This window comes from Diplotaxodon limnothrissa, linkage group LG19 (assembly GCF_057381915.1).
Source record: "Diplotaxodon limnothrissa isolate DT_005_m linkage group LG19, D_limnothrissa_male_GT1.1, whole genome shotgun sequence".
Taxonomy (NCBI): Eukaryota; Metazoa; Chordata; class Actinopteri; order Cichliformes; family Cichlidae; genus Diplotaxodon; species Diplotaxodon limnothrissa.
Window position 1 is genome coordinate 1624443 of NC_140614.1, and position 23449 is coordinate 1647891.

General features: G+C 42.2%; 1 protein-coding gene across 2 annotated transcripts in view; it reads right to left on the minus strand.

The window, feature by feature from the left end:
* nrxn3a (neurexin 3a) overlaps window positions 1–23449 on the minus strand; it is a 197829-nt gene that overhangs the window by 48860 nt on the left and 125520 nt on the right. For both annotated transcript variants that reach the window (XM_085379217.1, XM_085379218.1), the window contains 2 exons: window positions 23155–23328; window positions 17172–17291 (listed from right to left, as the gene is read on the minus strand). In XM_085379217.1, the coding sequence (XP_085235343.1) occupies window positions 17172–17291; window positions 23155–23328 (294 nt within the window). The remainder of the gene's footprint in view (window positions 1–17171; window positions 17292–23154; window positions 23329–23449) is intronic.

A 23449-nucleotide genomic window follows, 5' to 3' on the forward strand; every position in this document is an offset into this window, starting at 1 on the left:
AAAATTACAGAGGCATTGTACTTCTATATGCTATATATTACAAACCAGGGTGTCACCAAAAATTATTTACTATTAGCCCAAAATGACAAATGGTGGAGGAATGTCTCAAAACCAAAACACAATGAATGTACCTCACTACACATGAAACTGCATTATTGGAAAATCGCAAAAGTACTGCAAAAAACATATTAAAATAAAAACAGGTATTCATTAGAAAAACGTTCCCCATGAGTTTCAAATGGATTAATATAACTGCTGCATATGTTTAAGACTGAGCTCATTTTAAATGCATTGAATACGGTTTAATGTCCTGCATTGTCCAGCATTCAATAAAGCATATGTTTGCACCAGCAGAGAACCACACATCTACAGTGGGGCAAAAAAGTATTTAGTCAGCCACCGATTGTGCAAGTTCCCCCACCTAAAATGATGACAGAGGTCAGTAATTTGCACCAGAGGTACACTTCAACTGTGAGAGACAGAATGTGGAAAAAAAAATCCATGAAGGTAGGATTTGTAAAGAATTTATTCGTAAATCAGGGTGGAAAATAAGTATTTGGTCAATAACAAAAATACAACTCAATACTTTGTAACATAACCTTTGTTGGCAATAACAGAGGTCAAACGTTTACTATAGGTCTTTACCAGGTTTGCACACACAGTAGCTCGTATTTTGGCCCATTCCTCCATGCAGATCTTCTCGAGAGCAGTGATGTTTTGGGGCTGTCGCCGAGCAACACGGACTTTCAACTCCCGCCACAGATTTTCTATGGGGTTGAGGTCTGGAGACTGGCTAGGCCACTCCAGGACTTTCAAATGCTTCTTACGGAGCCACTCCTTTGTTGCCCGGGCGGTGTGTTTTGGATCATTGTCATGTTGGAAGACCCAGCCTCGTTTCATCTTCAAAGTTCTCACTGATGGAAGGAGGTTTTGGCTCAAAATCTCACGATACATGGCCCCATTCATTCTGTCCTTAACACGGATCAGTCGTCCTGTCCCCTTGGCAGAAAAACAGCCCCATAGCATGATGTTTCCACCCCCATGCTTCACAGTAGGTATGGTGTTCTTGGGATGCAACTCAGTATTCTTCTTCCTCCAAACACGACGAGTTGAGTTTATACCAAAAAGTTCTACTTTGGTTTCATCTGACCACATGACATTCTCCCAATCCTCTGCTGTATCATCCATGTGCTCTCTGGCAAACTTCAGACGGGCCTGGACATGCACTGGCTTCAGCAGCGGAACACGTCTGGCACTGCGGGATTTGATTCCCTGCCGTTGTAGTGTGTTACTGATGGTGACCTTTGTTACTTTGGTCCCAGCTCTCTGCAGGTCATTCACCAGGTCCCCCCGTGTGGTCCTGGGATCTTTGCTCACCGTTCTCATGATCATTTTGACCCCACGGGATGAGATCTTGCGTGGAGCCCCAGATGGAGGGAGATTATCAGTGGTCTTGTATGTCTTCCATTTTCTGATGATTGCTCCCACAGTTGATTTTTTCACACCAAGCTGCTTGCCTATTGTAGATTCACTCTTCCCAGTCTGGTGCAGGTCTACAATACTTTTCCTGGTGTCCTTCGAAAGCTCTTTGGTCTTGGCCATGGCGGAGTTTGGAGTCTGACTGTTTGAGGCTGTGGACAGGTGTCTTTTATACAGATGATGAGTTCAAACAGGTGCCATTCATACAGGTAACGAGTGGGGGACAGAAAAGCTTCTTACAGAAGACGTTACAGGTCTGTGAGAGCCAGAGATTTTCCTTGTTTGAGGTGACCAAATACTTATTTTCCACCCTGATTTACGAATAAATTCTTTACAAATCCTACCATGTGAATTCATGGATTTTTTTTTCACATTCTGTCTCTCACAGTTGAAGTGTACCTCTGGTGCAAATTACTGACCTCTGTCATCATTTTAGGTGGGGGAACTTGCACAATCGGTGGCTGACTAAATACTTTTTTGCCCCACTGTATAAATCAAACAACGGTTCAAGCCACACACATGATTTTTCAAAAATGATATTAAAATAAAATTTAAAAAAAAAACAGTTGAATTAAAGGCTTGAACTGTATTACATGGTTAGCTGTCGATATCTACGGCAGGATTAAAATATGAAAAATGAATGCAGAGACTTGGCAAAACAGCTGATTAAACATTTTACATTCAGATATTTTCATACCGTAGATGCTAATCTGAAAGTTATGATAGAATATAGGGTCACATCAAGAAAAATAAGTTTTGATCATGTTGAGAATAAAGTTGAAACTTCAAGATTAAACTATACTATTCTGAGAAAAAAAGTAAAAAAAAAAAAAAACAATTTTGAGAATAAATGTCAAGATTACAGTTTTGGTTTTAAGTCAACCAACTGCCTCATACCAACTTTACAGAATGCTTGGTGTTGATGAGTTAGTGAAACAACTTGATCAGCTGCCTTATTGTGTCTTGTGATGCAGCATATACCCTCTTTAAGCGTGTAACCATCAATATCCTTGAATCCATTGATAACTATTTCATTTTTCACAACTCTTCCAAGTTTGCGTGGTTTTTACTTCTGAGCAGAGGCACCATGTCTTCAACAACTTATCTACACTATTGTTTAATGTGAAACAACAGCTTTAATCTCCACCGTTCAACTTTATTCTTAAAATATTATTTCAACTTTAGTCTTGAATTTTCCTCAAAATAGTATTTCAAGTTTATTCTTGAAATTTTGACTTTATTCTGCTCCATTTCTCTATGCAAAGTAATAAATTATTCTACTGTAGTGCCACATTCACTACTAAGTCTGGTTGGGTAGCCGTCACGAATTTGTCCGTCTGTATCTGAAAGTCCCACAGGGTCTTAGCTCTGTCAGTCTCGACCACCCTAGGGGCGTCTCCCATTTTGACCTCAAGACTTCCAGGCCATACTTGGCACCAGAGATGGGCAGTAACGTGTTAAGTAACATGTTACTGTAATCTGATTACTTTTTCAAGTAACGAGTAAAGCAAGGGATTACTATTGCAAAAAAGTAATTAGATTACTGTAATTAGATTACTACTTTCCCATAAGCACGCTGTTACTGCATTATTAAACCATGATTTTGTTTGTGAGAGTGTCTCATGACAATGACGTAGCAGCATGTGACATCTGTGGTAGCAACAGACACGTGTGTAATATCAACAACTGATAATATGGAGTGTGGGAGAGAGTACGGCCATGCAGCATTTAAAGCTGGGAAGTGCTGACATTAATTTGTGTTTCATTGTGGAAAAAGTGACAAAAACATTAGCGTCCGCTGTTCACTCCTTGTGGGAAGAAAAGTTCTTTCTACAGTGAAAAATTCCACTTCAAATCTGAGCACACTGCCACGGGAATGTGAAATTCACAGAGAAACCCACTGACATAACCACTGCGGCTACCACATCCACTTATACTGGACAAACATGCTAAACAGGTGAAAACAGACTAAAGAGCGACAGGTCTTAGTGTTGCTGAACTGAGGAAGCTCTTTGCTGGCTATATCACCAAGGAAATGTTGCCGATTTCCACTGTAGACTCTGAATCATTCCGACGCATTGCAGAAAAAATACAGACTAAAAGCGGTGTCAAGCAGTCCCAGAGAAAGTAATTTGTAGGATACCTTGAGAGAGAATACAACATGGAGACTCTGCTGGGCCTTCTTTAAAACAGCCGAGGTGTTTGAGCTCCATTGGAGGTCTGTGTCTATGTGCACACCAAGGAACCTGGAACTGGACACCCTTTCCGCACACTCCCTGTTAATGCTGACGGGCTGCAGCTCAGACTTCCTCCTTCTGAAGTCGACTACCAGCTCTTTTGTCTTGTTGGTATTGAGGTCCAGCTTGTTGACTGCACACCAATCTGTCAGCCTTTTAACCTCAGCTCTGTATGGCGTCTCATCTCCCCCAGAGATGAGCCCCACCAGTGGGTACTGACACAGTCATGTGTGTACAGAGTGTACAGTAGGGGACTCACTACACAGCCTTGTGGAGAGCCGGTGTTAAGGAAACACTGAGGAAAGATGAGGGCCCACTCTAACTCTCTGTACACGATCTGACAGGAAGTCTCTGCTCCAGCTGCAGGTGGTAGAAGGAAGTCCGATATCCAGCGGTTTTACTATTAGTCTGTCCAGGAGCATCGTATTGAAGGCAGTCAGCAAAGTCAGCAAAGAGCAGCTTGGCGTAACACCCCTGTTGTTCCAGGTGAGAGATGGTGGTGTGGAGCGTTGTAACAATGGCGTCGTCAGCTGATCTGTTAGCTCTGTATGCGAACTTGAGCGGGTCGAGTGTTGGTGGCAGGCAGGACATGATGTGACGCCGGACCAGTTTCTCGAAACGCTTCATTATAACGGGTCTTAGAGCAGCTGGTCGTTGAGGCTGCTAATGTTTGTCCGCTTAGGCAGTGGGACGATTGTGGCCGGCTTTAGGCACGGCGGGATGCAGGACTGGGACAGTGAAGCATCTTAGTGAAGACCCCAGCCAGCTGGTCTGCACATTTTTTAGGACCCTTCCCTTCACCCCATCTGGACTGGCAGCCTTCCTGGGGTTCCATCCCCTCAGTGTGCGCCTCACCTCATATTCCTGCACCATGAAGCTTAGCCACGGCTGCCTCTGGCCCCTTCACCTCAAAGCGTGCAAAGAAGTGGTTGTATTTTGCCCCTCTGGTGTTCCTGCCCATTCCTTTATGTCCCCCACTCATGTGCTGAGCCCTTTTTCTGTTCACCTTAGCCACTATGATTCCTGAAAGCAGCTTCCATGTTGTGGTATGAGGCAGGTTGCTGGCCAGCAGTTGGTTGGGACAGGCCCCCCCCTCTGGATCCTTCCATAATCCATTCTGGGTGTGTCTCATCCATTAGCAGCTGGTTCATTTGAGCTGCTCATAGAGTACATGAATCATGTCAGGGCCTGGTGCTGTTCAATTTCTCATGCTTGAGACTCTTTCTTGGATGTCTGTCACTTTGATGGTTACTGGAGCCTGTCCAATGAAGTTGGTCTGCTCTTAGATCCACTAGCCACTGAGCATGGCTGTTATGGGTTGCATCCTTCTTCCATATGCTCTTCCAGTATTGCACCGTCTCCAGCCTTGGTGATGCTGTTCTCATATTGTTCCCCTGCCACTGAGAGTACACCTTGGACAGTTCAGTGGAGAACAGCTGGTTAATTCTCCTGACCTCTCCTCTCTTAGAGATAAGATTCTCCTGAAGGCACACATCAGCAGACTCCTCTGGAGGTGGTGGAGATGACAGGACACCTCAGATTTCTTGGCTGAGGGCCGATGACAGTGACTAGGATCCTCCAGTGACGTAGCTCGGGGCTGGTTAGAGCAAAAGATGTGGACACCCTCAGGCTCAGACAGCACGGTACCCTCACGCTCAAGAAACAACAGGCACACTGACTTGGTCCACCAGCCACTCAGGTGGCACAGGCTCATGCTTGGGCTCAAGTGACACAGGATACACATGGGGTGCAGGATACACAGCTAACTCCAGGAGGCTGTGGTGGCTCAGCAAGGCACTCAGCAAACAGAAAGATAGCAACAAGTCCTTGCATTAATGTTTTCTATTATTCTTCGTGTGGCAATAATGAACCTAAATAAAATACGATAATGCTGTAAGTAGGCAGTGGCCCTGCTAACGAGATATTTATTGGTATAGTTAGTTGGTATGTTGGTAGAATTATCCTGTCTTCATCCCCTAACCCAGGGGTGGGCAATCTCAGTCCACGAGGGCCGGTGTCCCTGCAGGTTTTAGATCTCACCTTGGGTCAACACACCTGAATCACATGATTAGTTTGTTACCAGGCCTCTGGAGAACTTCAGGACATGTTGAGGAGCTGATTTAGCCATTTAACCCTTTAAGACCTACCATAGAACCAAGTCCGCCAGAGCTTACTTTATATTTTTACATGCTGTAGTGCCGTTTTTGGGAGCATTTCAAGTTGCTATACATCAATCCAACCATTATAGCCCAGATTTTAATAATATGTCTGCATTAAGTTTAATAGTTAAATTATTTATATAGCACATTTAATTACAACAGGAGCGTTGACCAAAGTGCTGTACAAGAATACAACATACATAATAAAACAACTTAGAGTACTAAGTGCATAGTAATTATATAAATTGCAAAAAAAAAAGTACCTGATGGGTGAGTAGAGGGTCTCTGGGTCGTTAACCCTGACCCTAAGCCTCGGATAAGCTGGAGGAGATAGCAGGGGAGGTCTGGGATTCTATGCTTAAATGGTCCGGTTCATATAGAGCTTGAGGGTCCTGCACAGTATCTTAGCTGTTCCTAGTTCTGCGCTGTTCTGGACAGAGATCTCTGACGTTGTTCCTGGGATCTGCTGGAGCCACTCGCCTAGCTTGGGAGTCTCTGCACGTAGTGCTCCAATTACCACTGGGACCACTGTTACCTTCCCCACTGAGAATTGCTGTTATGGTCTTCCAGTATTGCACCATCTCCAGCCTTGGCGGTGCCGTTCTCACATTGTTCCCCTGCCACTGAGAGTACATTTTGGCCGGTTCTGTGGAGAACAGCTAGTTTATTCTCCTGCCTTTTATCGCTCTCGTGTACCTCTTCAAGCAGCTGGCCAAGGCTGTGAGTCTTTGCTTGGCAGTTCTCAAGGCCTCAGGTATGGACAGTTTGCTGTAGTTCTTAGGCACCTTCTTTGTTGCACCTTTCTGCAGCTCTGATCCCTGACCTTGATCTGATCACTGCTGCCGTGGTGTAGATCAGCTTGTTAATCTCGGTAATGGTGGCGGCGTCCGTAGTGCTGCATTCACATCATCTAGTAGATCTTCTGAGGGTACTTCACGTAGTCATGGTAACTGGAGGATAAGGAGGCAGCGGAGGATCCAGGTTTCAAGCTTTGCCATGATTCTGTCTTTCAGGTCAGTTCCTCCCGCATTCAATGATCCTTCTTCTATTGCACTTGGGGTTAGGTACCCAATCTCGGGTGGGGGTGACTAGACAACACTAGAGGCCAACTTCAAGCCAATAGCACAAGTGACCATCAAGTGCGGGATCTACCAAACAGATGCTCTGTCCCCACCAATGTTCCGTCTAAGCTGCGCACGTGCACAATTGCGCCCTGATGGCACGGTCTCTGCGCAGAGAAAATCTGCACACAAAAAAATTCTAACCTGAATTGAAATTAAAGTAAATATGTGCCGACACCGGTGCTGATGTGGAGTGAAGCCACGTTAATGACAACGTGTACAACCATTGGAGATGTGAGCAGGACAGACGGAACAACTGACGGGAAAAGTGTGGACTTTATACCAGTTTTTAAATTGTGTTGATCGGCCACGTAAAACCAGAGTTATGATAAAATATCTGCAATGTTTGGTTTTCTTCCTGAATACTGTCGTTGTTTATAGTTACTGCAGGAAGAAACGGTAAAAACTGCGTTTTACAAGAAAATTGCTCGAAAGCCTGTGAGCAAAAACAGCCCCCCTCCCTCAGCCTTTCCTATTGGTGGAAAAATGTACCATGTCGACCAATCAAAACATGATATGGCAACATGGCATTTAGTTGTTAAGGGAGGGGGAAGTTTTAGGAGTGACGGCGGTGTTTTGAGATATTGTGAGAGATTTCAGACGTTTCGCACAAATCTTGTGTAGTTAGTGTGTAGTTAGTGTGTAGTTAGTGTGTAGTTAGTGTGTAGTTAGTGTGTAGTCTAGTCAACAGTTTTGTTGTGTGTGTCGACTGTTGAGGCGACTGCTGAGTGTTACAGGTGTTACAGCAGTGATACATCTGCTGCTGTCAGGCCTGCAGGTATCAGGCTGTTGTTCTCCTTCATCTCATAGTGGACAGAAATTATTTTTTGGAGTGTCACAAATAATTTGTGTGGCATCAGATTTGATGCAGAACAGCTGATTGTTCTGTAAATAGTTTGTTTATTTAAAAAACGCCTTGGCTGCATTTTTAGGTAAACAGCTGCAAAACACTTTGTTTGCATAACTCAGTTACTTTTTTGAAGACGTAACTATATCATTAACTGCCCAACATTGGTCATTATTTACTGTATTTTGCAGACAGAGTTACAGACTCTCTCCCAGACCACAGACTCATAATACAAGTCAGAGCTTTATGAAAAGAAAAAAGAAAGTTGTGTTTTCAAAATTGGAGTTCAAGTTATTTTTACTTCCAATAGTGTTAACATGCTACACAGGTCATGAACAAGATTGTTTTTAATTTTCATTGTAAGTGGGCTAAAGCAGTTAATTAAAAGTAGTCTAACAGAAATGTAAATGCTGTAATTTGATTATTTTAATAAACATGTAACTTGGATGGATTTGATGCTGGCGTGACCACAGTGCACACGTCTGCTGTCGCTCACAGTGGTCCAAGGGACGCTCAGGGAGTTTGTGTGTTCGCTCAGACACATGAAACATTAGAGGGAACACTGGTCGCCACTGCTGTTCTGCATAGGCCTGCACTGGCCTGAATCCTCTCAGTGAGATCATTGACAAGACTGGCTACGGAAACTGACTGAGGAATGAAATTATTGTCAGCCACCTCAAGCTGTATGCCAAGAGTGAACAAGACATCGATTCACTGATCCACACCACCAGGATATACAACAATGACATCAAAATGTTGTTTGGACTGGATAAATGTAGTTAGATGATAACAAAGAGAGGGAAGGTAGTCAGAACTGAGGGGATTGAACTACCAGAAGGCAACATTGCAGACATAGAGGACAGTTACAAGTACCTGGGGATCCCGCAGGCGAATGGGAACCATGAAGAGGCCGCTAGAAAAGCTGCAACCACCAAGTACCTGCAGAGGGTCAGGCAAGTCCTGAGGAGTCAGCTGAACGGTAAGAACAAGATCCGGGCCATCAACACGTACGCCCTGCCCGTGATCAGGTACCCTGCTGGGGTAATAGGCTGGCCAAAGGAGGAGATAGAAGCCACTGACATAAAGACAAGAAAGCTCCTTACCATGCATGGAGGGTTTCACCCCAAGTCCAGCACCCTGAGGCTGTACGCTAAGCGGAAGGAAGGGGGCCGGGGACTGGTGAGTGTCAGCACCACAGTCCAGGATGAGACAACGAACATCCAAGAATACATTGGGAAGATGGCCCCAACTGACCGAGTGCTCAGTGAATACCTCAGGCAGCAGAAACCCAAGAAAGAGGAGGGAGACGAGGAACCATCATGGAAGGACAGGCCCCTGCACGGTATGTACCACCGGCAGATAGAGGAGGTGGCTGATATCCAGAAATCCTACCAGTGGCTGGACAAAGCTGGACTGAAAGACAGCACAGAGGCACTAATCATGGCAGCACAGGAACAAGCTCTGAGCACAAGATCCATAGAGGCTGAGGTCTATCACACCAGGCAAGACCCCAGGTGCAGGCTGTGTAAAGATGCCCCAGAGACAATCCAGCACATAACAGCAGGGTGCAAGATGCTAGCAGGCAAGGCATACATGGAACGCCATAACCAAGTGGCCGGCATAGTGTACAGGAACATCTGTGCCGAGTATAACCTGGAAGTCCCAAGGTCAAAATGGGAGACGTCCCCAAGGGTGGTGGAGAATGACCGAGCTAAGATCCTGTGGGACTTCCGGATACAGACGGACAAAATGGTGGTGGCTAACCAACCGGACATAGTGGTGGTAGACAAACAGAAGAAGACGGGCGTAGTGATCGATGTAGCGGTTCCAAATGACAGCAACATCAGGAAGAAGCAACACGAGAAGCTGGAGAAGTACCAAGGGCTCAGAGAAGAGCATAAATGATCTTTAAAAACTGATTATGAGAACATATTGTAATAAAAGCAAAAGCTGACATCAGAATGTTGTAGTAAAAAAATTATAAAACAAAGTTATTGTATACTCATTGCCCTCCCTTAACCAGTACATTTTTGAATAGTTCAACGAGCCCTGTTTCAGATGAAATGATAAAATCGTGGGATTTTATACAATGTTACCACCTTGAAAAGGCATAGAATAGTAGTAATGACTCAGCACTACTTTAACTTAGCACAAACCTATAAAAAAACTATGCAATACTTTTCCTGACAAGCAAGCATCCAAGATGGGGAAGTTCTTCCACCTTAGGAGAAATTGCTCAAACTTCTGGAAGAGGAATTTAAAACCAGGTTAAGGATATTCAAGATTTAAAAAGGAAAGTGCCACTCTTACACAACTGACAAAACTTACAACTACACTTTAATATAATCAAGAGCTGAAGTACTGAAAAAAGAAACTCAATTCAAAAAACAAAAAGAATAACCTTCATCACTGAATTTAACCATAATGATCAGCAACTTAAGGATATAGTTAAAAGACAATGGCAGATTCTAATGGCTGAATCATCTGAAGCAAAACTACAGATGTGACAAATGCATGCACATAACAAAACTGTATATTTACTACTATTACTATGTGTTTTTTTACTTTTCCACACAGTGGTAAGAAGTTTCCTGTTAGACAGTTCATAAACTGCAGCACAACATCACAGTCGACAAGCTCAAATGCCCCTGTGCTCAAGGTTATATTGGACAAATAAAGAGAGCACCTAAACAACCTCTTTGAGAAGACAAAAAAGTGTATGTGACAGCCAAACACTATCGTGAAGCTAACTATGGTTCTTTTGCCACTCTGAATTTTATCGTTTTTTAACTCAATGCAACTCAGTTCATCTAATTTGATCTCTCATGGAGAGATGCTTTGGATTTCAGTGCTCCATACAGTGACTCCTGCTGGCCTGAGTGAGGTTTTTCTTGTAAAATGCATTTTTGTGAACAAGCTTATATGAGACATACAAAAATACAAAATGTTTATGATAAAACTTGAGAGAACACTTCAATTGTAAACACACTAATCTGTTTTTTTTTTTTTTTTTTTTGAACTTTTAATTGCAAAGCAGGGAAACAGCAGTCACCAGCATATACACACACAGGACAAAGATGCATCTACATGTATAGCAGGACGTGGGAGGCAGAAAGAGAAAGCCAACAGCAATATTCATAAACAATGAAAAAGGTTAACAATCGTCCCTTTGTTGCCAGGCTAAATCCCGTAAGCCCGATTTCAACCTCTGAGCAGAAGGAGTGTTCAAGTGGGCCAAAAAAGGGTCCCATATGCGATAGAAAAGGAAAGGTTTGTCCTTAAGTGCTGTAGAGAAGGCTTCCATTGGCATGATACATATCACAGACTGTAGCCACTGGTTGACAGATGGGGCCTTATCAGAAATCCACAGTACCATAATGCACTTTCGAGCGTAGTGCAGCAGTATGTGAAGGAGATCTTTGCTGCGAAAGCCGGCAGGTAGCTCATCGTTCAGTCCTAACAGGCAAGTCCTTGGACCCAGATGCAGTCGGCAATTAAATATAGTACATAGCTTATCTATGAGTGATCTCCAAAACTGTAGAATAACAGGGCAGCTCCACAGACAATGAAAAAAGGAACCAACAGCAGACTGACATTTGTTACAGAGATTAGGCAAAGCTGGAAACATTATGTGTCTCTTCTCGGGTGTAATATAAAGCCTATTTATAAGTTTAAACTGCCTTTCCCAAATAGAATTAGATGCCAAGGCTTTAAAAGGACGACAACACAACTCATCCCAAGCTTCAGCATCTATAGCGCCTACGTCTGATTCCCATTGGCCCTTGATTTTGTTAGAGTCATCCATTCTAAGATCAGACAGAATGTTATAAATCTTTTTAGTGATACATTTTAGTTGGGTAGTTTTTACCATGAGTGATTCTATAGGAGAAAGACCAAACCCTCCATTCAAATCCTTCAATTTAGAAGTAATATAGTGCTTTACCTGAAAGTACTTCAAAAAATCCTTATTGGTCAGACCAAACTTGCTTTTCAGTTGATTAAAAGTAAGAAGAGAGTTCTCATGAACAAGATCACCCACTGTATTAATCCCTTTTTGAGACCAGTCCTCAAAACCAGCCCGAAGACCAGGTAAGAAGTCAGGGTTTTCATGAATAGGAGTAAGAAGGGAGAAACAATTAAAATATCCTTCCAGGCGCCTGACTTTGCGCCAAATAACGAGCATATTCTTTAGCACCATATTATCTTGTGTTAGAACTGTGGCTTTACCTGAGGAAATATATAGCAGGTTCCGCAACGGATACCCTTTAAAGAAGCGGACTCAGCGCTGAGGTAAATGGAATCCGGATCGTCCATAAACCAGTCTGTAAGAAATTTAAACTGTGCAGCCAAGAGGTATTGTGGGAAGGAGGGAGCGGCAAGACCACCTTTCTGAACAGGCAAACACAGAAAACTGTATCTCAGCCTAGGTCTTTTCTTACGCCATATAAAAGAAATAATTGAACCATTTAATTTTGACAAAACCTTTTTGGACAGAGCAAGCGGTAACATCTGGAATAAATACAAGAGGCGAGGGAGGATATTCATCTTGACCAGATGAATACGACCTAAGAGAGACAGAGGGAGGCTGCACCACCTACCCAAATCGCGATTGATGGTCTGAATTAAAGGGGTGTAGTTCAGACTATACATTTCTTTTAGATTCGGTGAAATCTTTACCCCTAAATAAGTGAAACCGGAGGGAGACCAACGAAAAGGCTGAGAAATGTTTGGATCAACCTCATTTAGAACAGAGAGGGGCATAGCCTCACTTTTAGAAAAATTGATCTTGTAGCCTGAGAAGGAGCCGTATTGGGAAATTAACGCAACTAATCTAGGAATTGAGTGAGCAGGAGAATTTAGAAAAATTAAGACGTCATCTGCATAAAGTGAAATCTTATGTTGAGAATTGTTCAAACAGAGTCCTTCAATAGCAGCATCCTTCCTAATGGCTGTGGCAAGGGGTTCCATAGCCAGGGCGAATAACAAAGGGCTCAGCGGACAGCCCTGCCGACTGCCACGTTCAATACTGAAATTGTCCGACCTATAACCATTGGTAATCACTGCCGAAAGAGGGGAAGTATAAAGGATCTGAATCCATTTAACGAAGTTGTCACCTAAACCAAATTCTTGAAGTGTGAAAAGAAGAAACGGCCATTCCAGACGGTCAAAGGCCTTTTCAGCATCAAGTGAGATGACTAGAGCCTCAGGGTTAAACAAAGATGAGTGCTGAATAATGTTAAGTAGGCGCCTGATGCTATGTGTGGAATACCGCCCCCGTATAAAACCAGTTTGATCATTCTCAACGATCGAAGGTAGTATTGGCTCAAGACGTACAGCCAGGACTTTAGCAAGTATCTTCAAATCAAGATTTAAAACAGATATAGGCCTATAGGAGGCGCATTCTTCTGGAGGTTTCCCCTTCTGCAGAATTAGCGAAATATTAGCCTCCATTAAGGAGGGGGGGAGAGTGCCTGCCTCAAAAGAGGACAGAAGGATCTTATACAGTGGGGAAGTCAGAATATTACTAAATTTCTTAAAGAATTCCCGCGTGAACCAGTCTGGACCCGGGGCTTTGTTATTTGGAAGCATCTGAATAACTTTCAAAATTTCACTTTGCGTTATAGGCTTACATAAATCATCCCTTTGGATTTCAGTAACTTTAGGTAAATTTAGTCCTAAGAAGAAGTGATGCATACCTTGTTCCAATGTTGATTTAAACTGGGAGGTATATAACTGCTTGTAAAAAGTTTTAAAAGTATCATTAATAATTAAATTGTCATATTTAGGTAAACCAGATGAGTCTCTAACACATGGGATATTACAACCAGCACCCTTATTATGAAGAAGATTGGCCAGATAGCGGTTAGGTTTATTAGCAAACTCATACAACCTCTGCCTCATGAAGAAAAGAGATTTCTCAGCCTTTCTTGTTAATAGTGCCTCCAAAGCTGTTTTAACCACCTGAATTTCATTCCTTAATTGCTCTGAAGGTGATTCATTATGTTTAGCTTGCAGTTCGTGCAATTCCAGTTCTAATTTCCGTTGTTCCATCTGATTTTTCCGCTTCAGGCCTGCTGAATATGATATAATCAGTCCACGGGTGTAAGCCTTCAGGGTGTCCCAAAGCAGGCCTGGAGAAACTTCAGGGGTTGCATTGACCTTTAAAAAATGTTCAAGCTGATCATTTAAAAATGTTTCGAACCTTGGGTCGTGAATCAAAAAATTGTCAAATCTCCAGGTATGAGACCGAGGGACAGGATTTAGATCGCTTAGCTGAACAAAAACCGGCGCATGATCTGATATAATAATATCGCCTATTGTACATCTCAAAATGTTTCCCAGTGATCGTTTGGGGGTGAAAACGAGATCGATCCTACTACTTGTTCTATGAACACCGGAAAAAAAAGTAAATTCTTTATCGTTAGGATGAAGAGTCCGCCAGGTATCAACCAGATCAAGTTCGTTACAAGTATCTAAAAGTGCTTTGGCCCTTGTAGACATTTGAATTTGTTTAGGAGGGGATCTGTCCTTAGTTGTAGAAAAATAACAGTTAAAATCACCGGCTATCACAGAATTATCACAAACCCAATCAGAAAAGGAAGAGAAAGTATGAGCAATAAAGTCGCTAGACTGTACTGGCAGAAAGTAAATATTCAGAAATGACACCGCCTGACCACCTAGGGTGCCTTTTAAGGAAACATATCTACCAGACTTATCACAAATTGTTTGGTCAACTGTCAGCGGTAGGTGTTTATGTATTAAAACGGCTACACCGCGGCTCTTACTCGTAAAGGAGGAACTAAAAACTTGACCGACCCAATCACGTTTCAGTTTTAGATGCTCCTGAGGAGACAGGTGAGTTTCTTGCAACAAGGCAACATGTACATTCTCCCTCTTAAGAAAGCTCAATATTTTTTTCTGTTTAATAGGGTTATGTATACTTCCTACATTCCAGGAACAAACATTTAACATTGAATTATCACTTATCATACAACATTTTAAATAAGCATGGAACCACGCTCAGGTGACCAAAGCATAGCTGATATGTAGGGCTCCCAAACACTGCTCTACAACACCAGTGGCAAGTAAAATACACATAGAAAAACAAACGTACTGCTTTGCTAACAATTAACAAAAAACTATTTACAAGAAACAGAACCGTCAAGAAACCAGTGAGTATGGAGGTCAGACAAAGGTCTCCAACGCCCAGCAGGGGGCGCAAGCAAACTTTCCAACTTGGACATAGAACGATGCTGGACCAGAGTACGAGTCTTTTCTTAATCAGTAACGTGAAACAGTTGCCCGCCCGCAGCTAAAACAAGGATTCGGATTATAAATGGCTAAATAAAATAGTCTATGTGTATGGGGTTATTATCTCCGCACAGACCCGAAAAGAAAAAAAAAAAGGAACCAAACAGAAAAAATAACAATAATAATAAACAGGGAAGGAAGAAAAAAAAAAAAAAAAAAGGAGGAGGAGGAGACGAGGGATTGGCGAATGCCTCACATATGGGACAGGAGCACAGATCAACAGTCCACTGGAGCCACCGAGGATGAGCGCGGCCCCGCCCCTTGAGGTACGTTATCCAGGTAAGCTGAGACTGCTTCTGGAGATCTAAAAGATTTCTCCTGGCCATCGATCTTGATCCTAAGGACAGCCGGGTACATCATGGCGAAGGGGACACCCATCTCCCTGAGGCGTTGTTTGACGTGGTAGAATCCCTGGCGTTTCTTCAGAACAGCGGCGGAGAAATCCTCGAATATCATAATAGGAATGCCATTATGAAATAAGGACTGCTTCCTCCTAGCCGCTTGCATGATCCGTGCTTTATCCTGGAAGTTGTGGAGCTTTATGATGACCGCGCGGGGTCGCTGGGCACTGGAAGGGAGGCGTGCAAGCACCCGGTGGCAGCGATCGATTTTAACAGCGCCGCCCTTGAAACTCACAGCCACCAACTCCGGTAACCACGTTTTGAAAAAAGACACAGGGTTGGTACCTTCACTGCCTTCGGGTAGCCCAATAACACGTATGTTACACCGTCGGCTCCTGTTCTCCAAGTCATCAATCTTATCCAAAGCGGCCTCCAGCTTAAGCTCCACTTCAGAAATCTTGGCGCCATATCCCGCTGTAACATCTTCCTGCGTTGATATACGTGCCTCTGCCTCCTTCATTTGAACATCCAATGCAGAAATGTTAGCTGCGCATGTTTCCAGTCTTTTCAGAACTGGATCAATCTTCTTCTCAAAGGAGGCCTCCACCGCCCTCAGCACCTCCACCGATATCCTCTCCACCAATTTGTCGACGTCCATTCGGTCGAGAAGTGGGAGCGACTGGGCCTCCGCCATAACCGCTACAGCATGATCGCTGAGCGGAGGGTGATTTCCTCTGGATTTGCCCGGTTTCGACCCAAGGTTGAGCTTCTTCTGGGTGCTTGGCATCGTACGAAGTTTAAAAGTCGAAATAAACAGAGACTTTAACCAAATAAGACATATAAAGGCCTAAACAAATGCCAAGCTGCGGGAGCGGGCGAGAAACACAGCTACTCCGCCATTGACGTCACGTGACCCCCCCACTAATCTGTTTTAAGATTAATAAGAGAATTAGCAGCAGACTATTTGGTTTCATACTGATATGTTAGCGTGTTTGCTGGCACGGTCAGATGCACTAGTGTGTTTGACAGTTTTGTTCTGTACCCTAGCAGCACTGGAGTTACATTATTTTGGTTTAGCACCACGGATGAATGTATTGGGAAAGAACATCCTCTTCAGAGACTGAATGAGTTTTTTTTTACAACCGACTCTTTCATCTATTCACCACTTGTGAACACAACTACAAGACTAGGAGTTTGCTCTACTCAGCTTTTCTCAGCAGCTTGGAAATTGTTCTTTGTGTCTCACATCCACACAGATACTGTTCAGCAATTTCACAGAGCTTGTTGTGGAAATGTCTTCCCAAATAATTTTGCTTAATATCTTGCTGCACATCAAGCACACACGCAAGCCGGTAAACAAAGAAACATGTCCACACAATGTTAAATCCTTCATTTTTGTCCATGATTTTTCTTTGTAATTGGAATCCATAGCTAGGAAGACTTAATACTAAGCATACATCAGTGCCACTCACCACCACTAAGGTTCAGCTAAATTAATATTTAGTGTATAGGCTACATATTTCTAAGAATATAAAGCTGACTTGCAACATGTGTATTAATATGCAGTCAACACATTGAATGTTCTCCATTTTAATTTTTTTCTTGAATCTCACATTTGTCACTCACTGGTCACAAAAAAGTGATATTGTATGAATGTGACATTAGATATTACTCACGGTCATTGCATTGTGTGCCGGTGTATGAAGTCATGGAGCAGTCGCAGGTGTAGTTCTCCCACTGTTGAATGCAAATGCCCATGTTGGCACAGGAATCCTCTTGGCAGGTAGTGCTGGGTCCTGGGGATCAGACAAAAGAAGCAAACACAAAACTGGCAAAACTGGCTTCAGTTCAGTGTTGCAGCTCAAAATATGTATATGATTCTCCTATACTAAAGAATGAGAGGAACGGTTTATGATCAGGGTACAGAAACAGTGGTACTGAAGAGGACTCATCTTCTTATGGCCACTGACAGAGGACTCACCTCTGTGCGTGTGCTGCCTCAATGCAGCATTCATTACCACTGACCACAATACTTTAGTACAGAGATTTGAAGCAAATCTATTGAATAGTTTACATTTTGTACATGTAAATGGGAAGTCTTCACACACTCAGGGTAATTACGGAGCTACTCAGTGTTTTGGTCCTGGGTAATTTAAGAAATACTTACATTAAAGCTATGTATCAGTTAGTTTTGAGTTTAGTAGTCCATAGTTTTTTCATTTATATTTTAAGTTCTTGATTCTCTTCCGTGCCCAGTCTGTCCCATTCTTGTCTTTGTCTCATCACCGGTGTCTCCTGTGGAAGTGATTTGTGTCCCCATGTCTCTCTGGTCTCTCCCTGTTCTCTCTCCATACTTATCTAGTTCATAAGCCTTCCTAAAAATCCCTACAAATCTTAGAAATGTGGTTTTTAAACAGATACATACTTGGCATTAGGTTTCACTCTATTATTGCTGGGTCTTTATCTTAAAATATACAGTGATCAGGCATACCATTATGATCACCTGCCTAATATTGTCTAGGTCCCAGTCCAATGAAATGGTGTGCATGGTCTGCAACAATGCTTAGCAGGACCCAAGGTCTCCCCAAACATTGCCCAGAGTATCACACTGCCACTGCTGGCTTGTCTTCTTCAGCTGTCAGGTGTTCCCCAGGTAAGCAACACACGCACCCGGCCATCCATGCAATGTAAAAGGAAACATGATTAATCACACCAGGCTACCTTCTTCCATTAGTTAGGGGTACAGTTCTGATGCTCGTGTGAACATTGTTAGTGGACAGGGGTCAGCATGGGCATGGGTCTGCAACTATGCAGCCCCAAACACAGCAAACTGCAATGGACTGTGTATTCTGACACCTTTCTATAATAATCAGTGTCATTTTTCAGCAATTTGAGCTACAGTAGTTGATCGGTTGGACTGGAAAACATAGGCCACCCTTCATTTTTCATGCACATTAGAAATATCCTGTCTCAGAGTTACGCTGAAAAACTAGTTCATGCATTTATTACTTCTTGGCTGGACTAATGTAATTTATCCTGTATTGGCTTCCATTCATTGGCCCCAGATCTAAATGCTGCTCCTCACATACAAGGTCTTAAATAATCAGGCCCCATCTTATCTTAATGACCTTGTAGTACCATATCACCCTATTAGAGCGCTTCGCTCTCGCTCTGCAGGCCTACTTGTTGTTCCTAGAGTATTTAAAAGTAGAATGGGAGGCAGAGCCTTCAGTTTTCAGGCCCCTCTTCTGTGGAACCAGCTTCCAGTTTGGATTCAGGAGACAGACACTATCTCTACTTTCAAGATTAGGCTTCAAACTTTCCTTTTTGCTAAAGCATATAGTTAGGGCTGGACCAGGTGACCCTGAATGACCCCTTAGTTATGCTGCATTAGGCTCCTGGGGGATTCCCATGATGCACTGGGTGTTTCTTCTTCACTCACTATGTATTAACAGACCTCTCTGCACTGAATCATATCTGTTATTAACTTCTGTCTCTCTTCCACAGCATGTCTTTATCCTGTCTTCCTTCTCTCACCCCAACCAATCACAGCAGATGGCCCCGCCCCTCCCTGAGCCTGGTTCTGCCGGAGGTTTCTTCCTGTTAAAAGGGAGTTTTTCCTTCCCACTGTTGCCAAAGTGCTTGCTCATAGGGGGTCATATGATTGTTGGGGTTTTCTCTGTATGTATTAGGGTCTACCTTACAATGTAAAGCGCCTTGAGGCGACTGTTGTTGTGATTTGGTGCTGTATAAATAAAATTGAATGGAAATTGAATGCGCATCACTGAAGTCTTGGCTGCCCATGAACAACCTGTCTGTCACTGCTGTTCCTTCCTTGGAAAAACTTTTGATAGATACCACTGCAGAGTGAGAACAAACTACAAGAGCTGCAGTTTAGGAGATGCTCTGACCATATCATCTAACCATCACAATCTGGTCCTTGCACTTGCTCCTTAAAATATTATCTATATATCTCTCACTCAATAATAGGTGCCAGAATAACGTGATCATCAGTGTTATTCACGTTACCTGTCAGTCATCATAATGTAATGTCTTATGGCTGTTAAAGTCCATGTGGTGACTGTTGTTGTATTTGGCATTATATAAATAAAATTGAATAAAACTCAATACTGAATTTTGATTGGACTGAATTGGTAAAAGATCATTCAACTGCTACAGTTATCCCTAAAAATCTTTTTCTCATTGGAATGTGGCAAAATGTAGTTATTCTTTAAATAAACTACACTATTTTATATTTGAAATGAAGCATAGTACATTTCAGTTATTTCTGTTCAGACTTTCTGTTTGGCTGTTCTCTATGCATCAGTTTTAACGGCTGAGCTAGTTCATGTTTACAGGAGAGCTGAAGCCCATTCCAGCTGCCATGGTAGACGCGTGTGGACAGGCCATTAGTCTACTGGACTAACGTGGAGAGACAAACAATCATTCATGCTCACATTCACACTGACAGCCAATTTAGAATCATTAATTAAACAGGCATGCATGTCTTTGGACTGAGAGGAAGGTGGAGTACACAGCGCAGGAGGAGAGGCCCAGCCAGACCTTTGTGCTGTCAGAACGCGACTGTGCCACTATAACAATGTGTCATCGATAACTCTGTGAATGTTAGGATGATAATGACAAATAAAGAGCAACGAGACGTTTTGTTAAACTGCTTTGTGTGCTGTTGTTTGTATACTTTGGTTACTCACACACATTCATTTGTTTGGGAAATTATTGTTTATTTTTTATAACTTGAATGGTTGGTTTGCAATGATACTGAACAAAAACTTATTGTTATTCGACCTCAAATCCGGAGACTTACCTCGTCAAAGATGCTCAGTTAAAGGAGGTATTCGGGACAAAGTCATGTTGACCGTCGAGGGGGGATTGTTTTAAACGTTAGCTTATAAGAAAATCCTAAAGCTCAGTTTTGATGCTTATTTGCTGTTTGTTAGCAGTGCAGCATCGCCCTCTAGTGACGGCAAAATGTATTGCTGCAGTCTGAACTCCCTAATTACAGATGGGCTTCGATATAGGCAACAAACTTACAAACAAACAAACAAGAAAAACTTTTAATGTGATGAAAGCTTGTAATGAAATTACAAACAATGAAATTTCAAACAGTTTAAAAGACTGTTGAGCTGATCGTGGTGTATTGCAAAAGAAAAAGAAAACCATACAAAAATCATACAAACACACAAAAATGCCATGGACAAGACCAACAAACTGCGATTGATGAAATTTTATTTGGAAAAATAAATTAATCAACCGATACTTTCTTGCGCTGCATACAGTACAATGAAATAACATTGTTTTCATTCTGATTCAGATTGTTATACCAAGGACATATACCGTTTCTTTTCTACTAAAATGAAATGTCAGCTAGCACATTTATTGGTTTAACATGGGGCTCTTTAAATAAATGTTCCATGAAAAACAAAAAGTACAATACATACATTTCCAACTCAATGATATGGCAGGCATAAGAAAAACTGCTGTATAGAAAATGATGTCCATGCAAACAGATTGTGGAAGATGGCCCATAAAACAGCAACAAATAAATAAGTGAATAATAAAAATGCACAACTTTTACAGGAAGATGGAAACATTTTGTCCACAATGACATTTGTTTTCTTGTGCAAAATGTTTCAACGGCCCATTTTGGTGTAGCTACACAGAACATGTTAAAACCTTTGGCAAGTTTGTCTTTGTGAACAAAGGTCTGTGTGAACTGAATACCAAATATAGCCTGATGCAGAAATAATGGCAAGATGTAAAACTGCACATCCTACAAATAAAGATATAAACTATTTTTTGAAGTAGTTACATTGTTATTTGCTTTGTACTTCTGCAGCTGACCATTTGTAAACCCCGGCTACCTCAAACAGCAGTAGTCTGACAAAATAAATGTAATAAAAACAGTGATTCCCATCGAAAGTGCCAAATATTATTCAAAAGAGTCACATAAATTTTGAGCTTTGATTTTTATAATAGATATATAACAGCTTGATCTCTTGGTAAAGTGTGAGAGTCATGAAAAAACAACTTAATGAGAATGTTTTAACCAAAATCAGGACATTGTTACTACGTAACCACAGCCAAGATATTTTCAGTCCAGTTGCCACAGGTGTATCTAATCAAGCACCAACCATCAGATCTGTATTTACAAACGGCAGTGAAAGAATGGGTCATTCTGACAGCTCACCGAGTTCAAGCATGGAAATGCAATCGGATACGAGCATTTGAAGTCAGTTTGTGAAATTTCTTCCCTCCTGGATATTCCATAATGAACTGTGGTGTTGTGATGGTATTATTCCAAAGTGGAATCATTTAGGAATCCTAACAAGTCAGCCACAGAGTGGCAGATCATGTAAAGGTGCCATGCATTGCTGCGTCGTAAGTGTGTAAGAGTCTCTGCTGACTGACTAACAGTTTCAGCCTTGCCCATCAACATCGGCACAGAAACAAAGGCGCTTCATGGCATAGGTTTCCATGACCAAGTACCTCCTGTACTTGTAATGTGTAGCCGCCCCTGTACTTTTCTTCATATGGTCTATTTACATGTTCATGGCAGAACATACACAGTGCAGACATAAAATATGTTTTCTTGTTGCTTAAGTTTCAAAGGCATGTCGACTGTCATATAAAAAAATCTACTTGGGTCCATGTCCAATGTTTCGCCTAATGCTATTCCAAATATAACATTTCCTTGTAACATACTCATTTCAGTGCAGTAATGGGATACATTACTTTCTGTTGTCCTATCTTGTTTGGTGGCCCCAGTGAGGATAAAGATTTTTGCAGATGTAACAATAACCAGGGCAAACACAAAAGTAATGATAGTTATGGTTACTGTAATGAATCATCTATAGAGAGTACAAAAAATGAATAAAGTAATAGAAATGATGATAGTTAATGACCTCAACAATGATGTACACAAAGAAATAGTTGTCATTTTGTCACCATTTATGACAGTGCTCTGAGACCAGAGAGAACTTTATTTACTGTGTAGCATTGTCTCATCTGAATCCATTACTCTGTGGGCTTTAAAGGTTGAAATGGATGTAAACAATGATCCACTCAGGACTGACACATCATTGGCATCGTGACACAGGACAGTGTTCAGCATATGTAGTCAGAAGCATTGTAGCCAACTCTCAGAGTTAGTGTAAGTGAAGAATAACGTGAGTATGTTGAAGGAAATGTAAATGTAGTGACTCTCTCTGTCTTTTGTCCTTTTACTGACATACCTGAGCCAGCACCCATTAGAATCTGTTTTTGTTTTGAATCAGTTATAAAACTTAATATTCATATCATTCAGAAAAAAAACTTTACAAAAGCATCATAGATTAAAAAAATAAGAGAGGTAATCTTTGCATTAGCAAAGGCTGCATAAATAGTGATGATGAAAGCTCTGTAAGGAGGCGACCGATGTGGCCGATAACTTGGTTTTGTACGAGGAGCTGATTTGATCAGAATTCTAACAGTGAATAAGTGAGGCAACAAATACAGTTAATAAGACGAAGCGCCTTCCATACGGTCTCATGGATGCAGAGCTACTGTTTGCATTGAGCAGGAAGAAAGGGCTGCTGGAGTTGGAGTTGAAGTTTGTGTTGTAGTAGTCTAAATCAGGCTGAGATTTGAGGGACGGTGTACCTTCACATCCACGTTCAATCTGCCCGCTGCGAAACAATGCATCGTTGAGGAGATCCGGAAGACGACCATTGAGGTCCACTGACGCCAAACAGCCCTGGAAGCCGTCTCTGGAAGCCACCAGTTTAGGCAGGTTGCCATACATGCCTGGACCCAGTCCAGCAATGAACAGATCACCTGGGGCACAGAAAAAATGTAAAAGTGCAGGAGAACATTATCTTTAAAAATATTATGGATATTTATAGAAAGATTTGTGTTGAAATCTTTTCAGATCTAAACGACATCAGGACAAACAAAA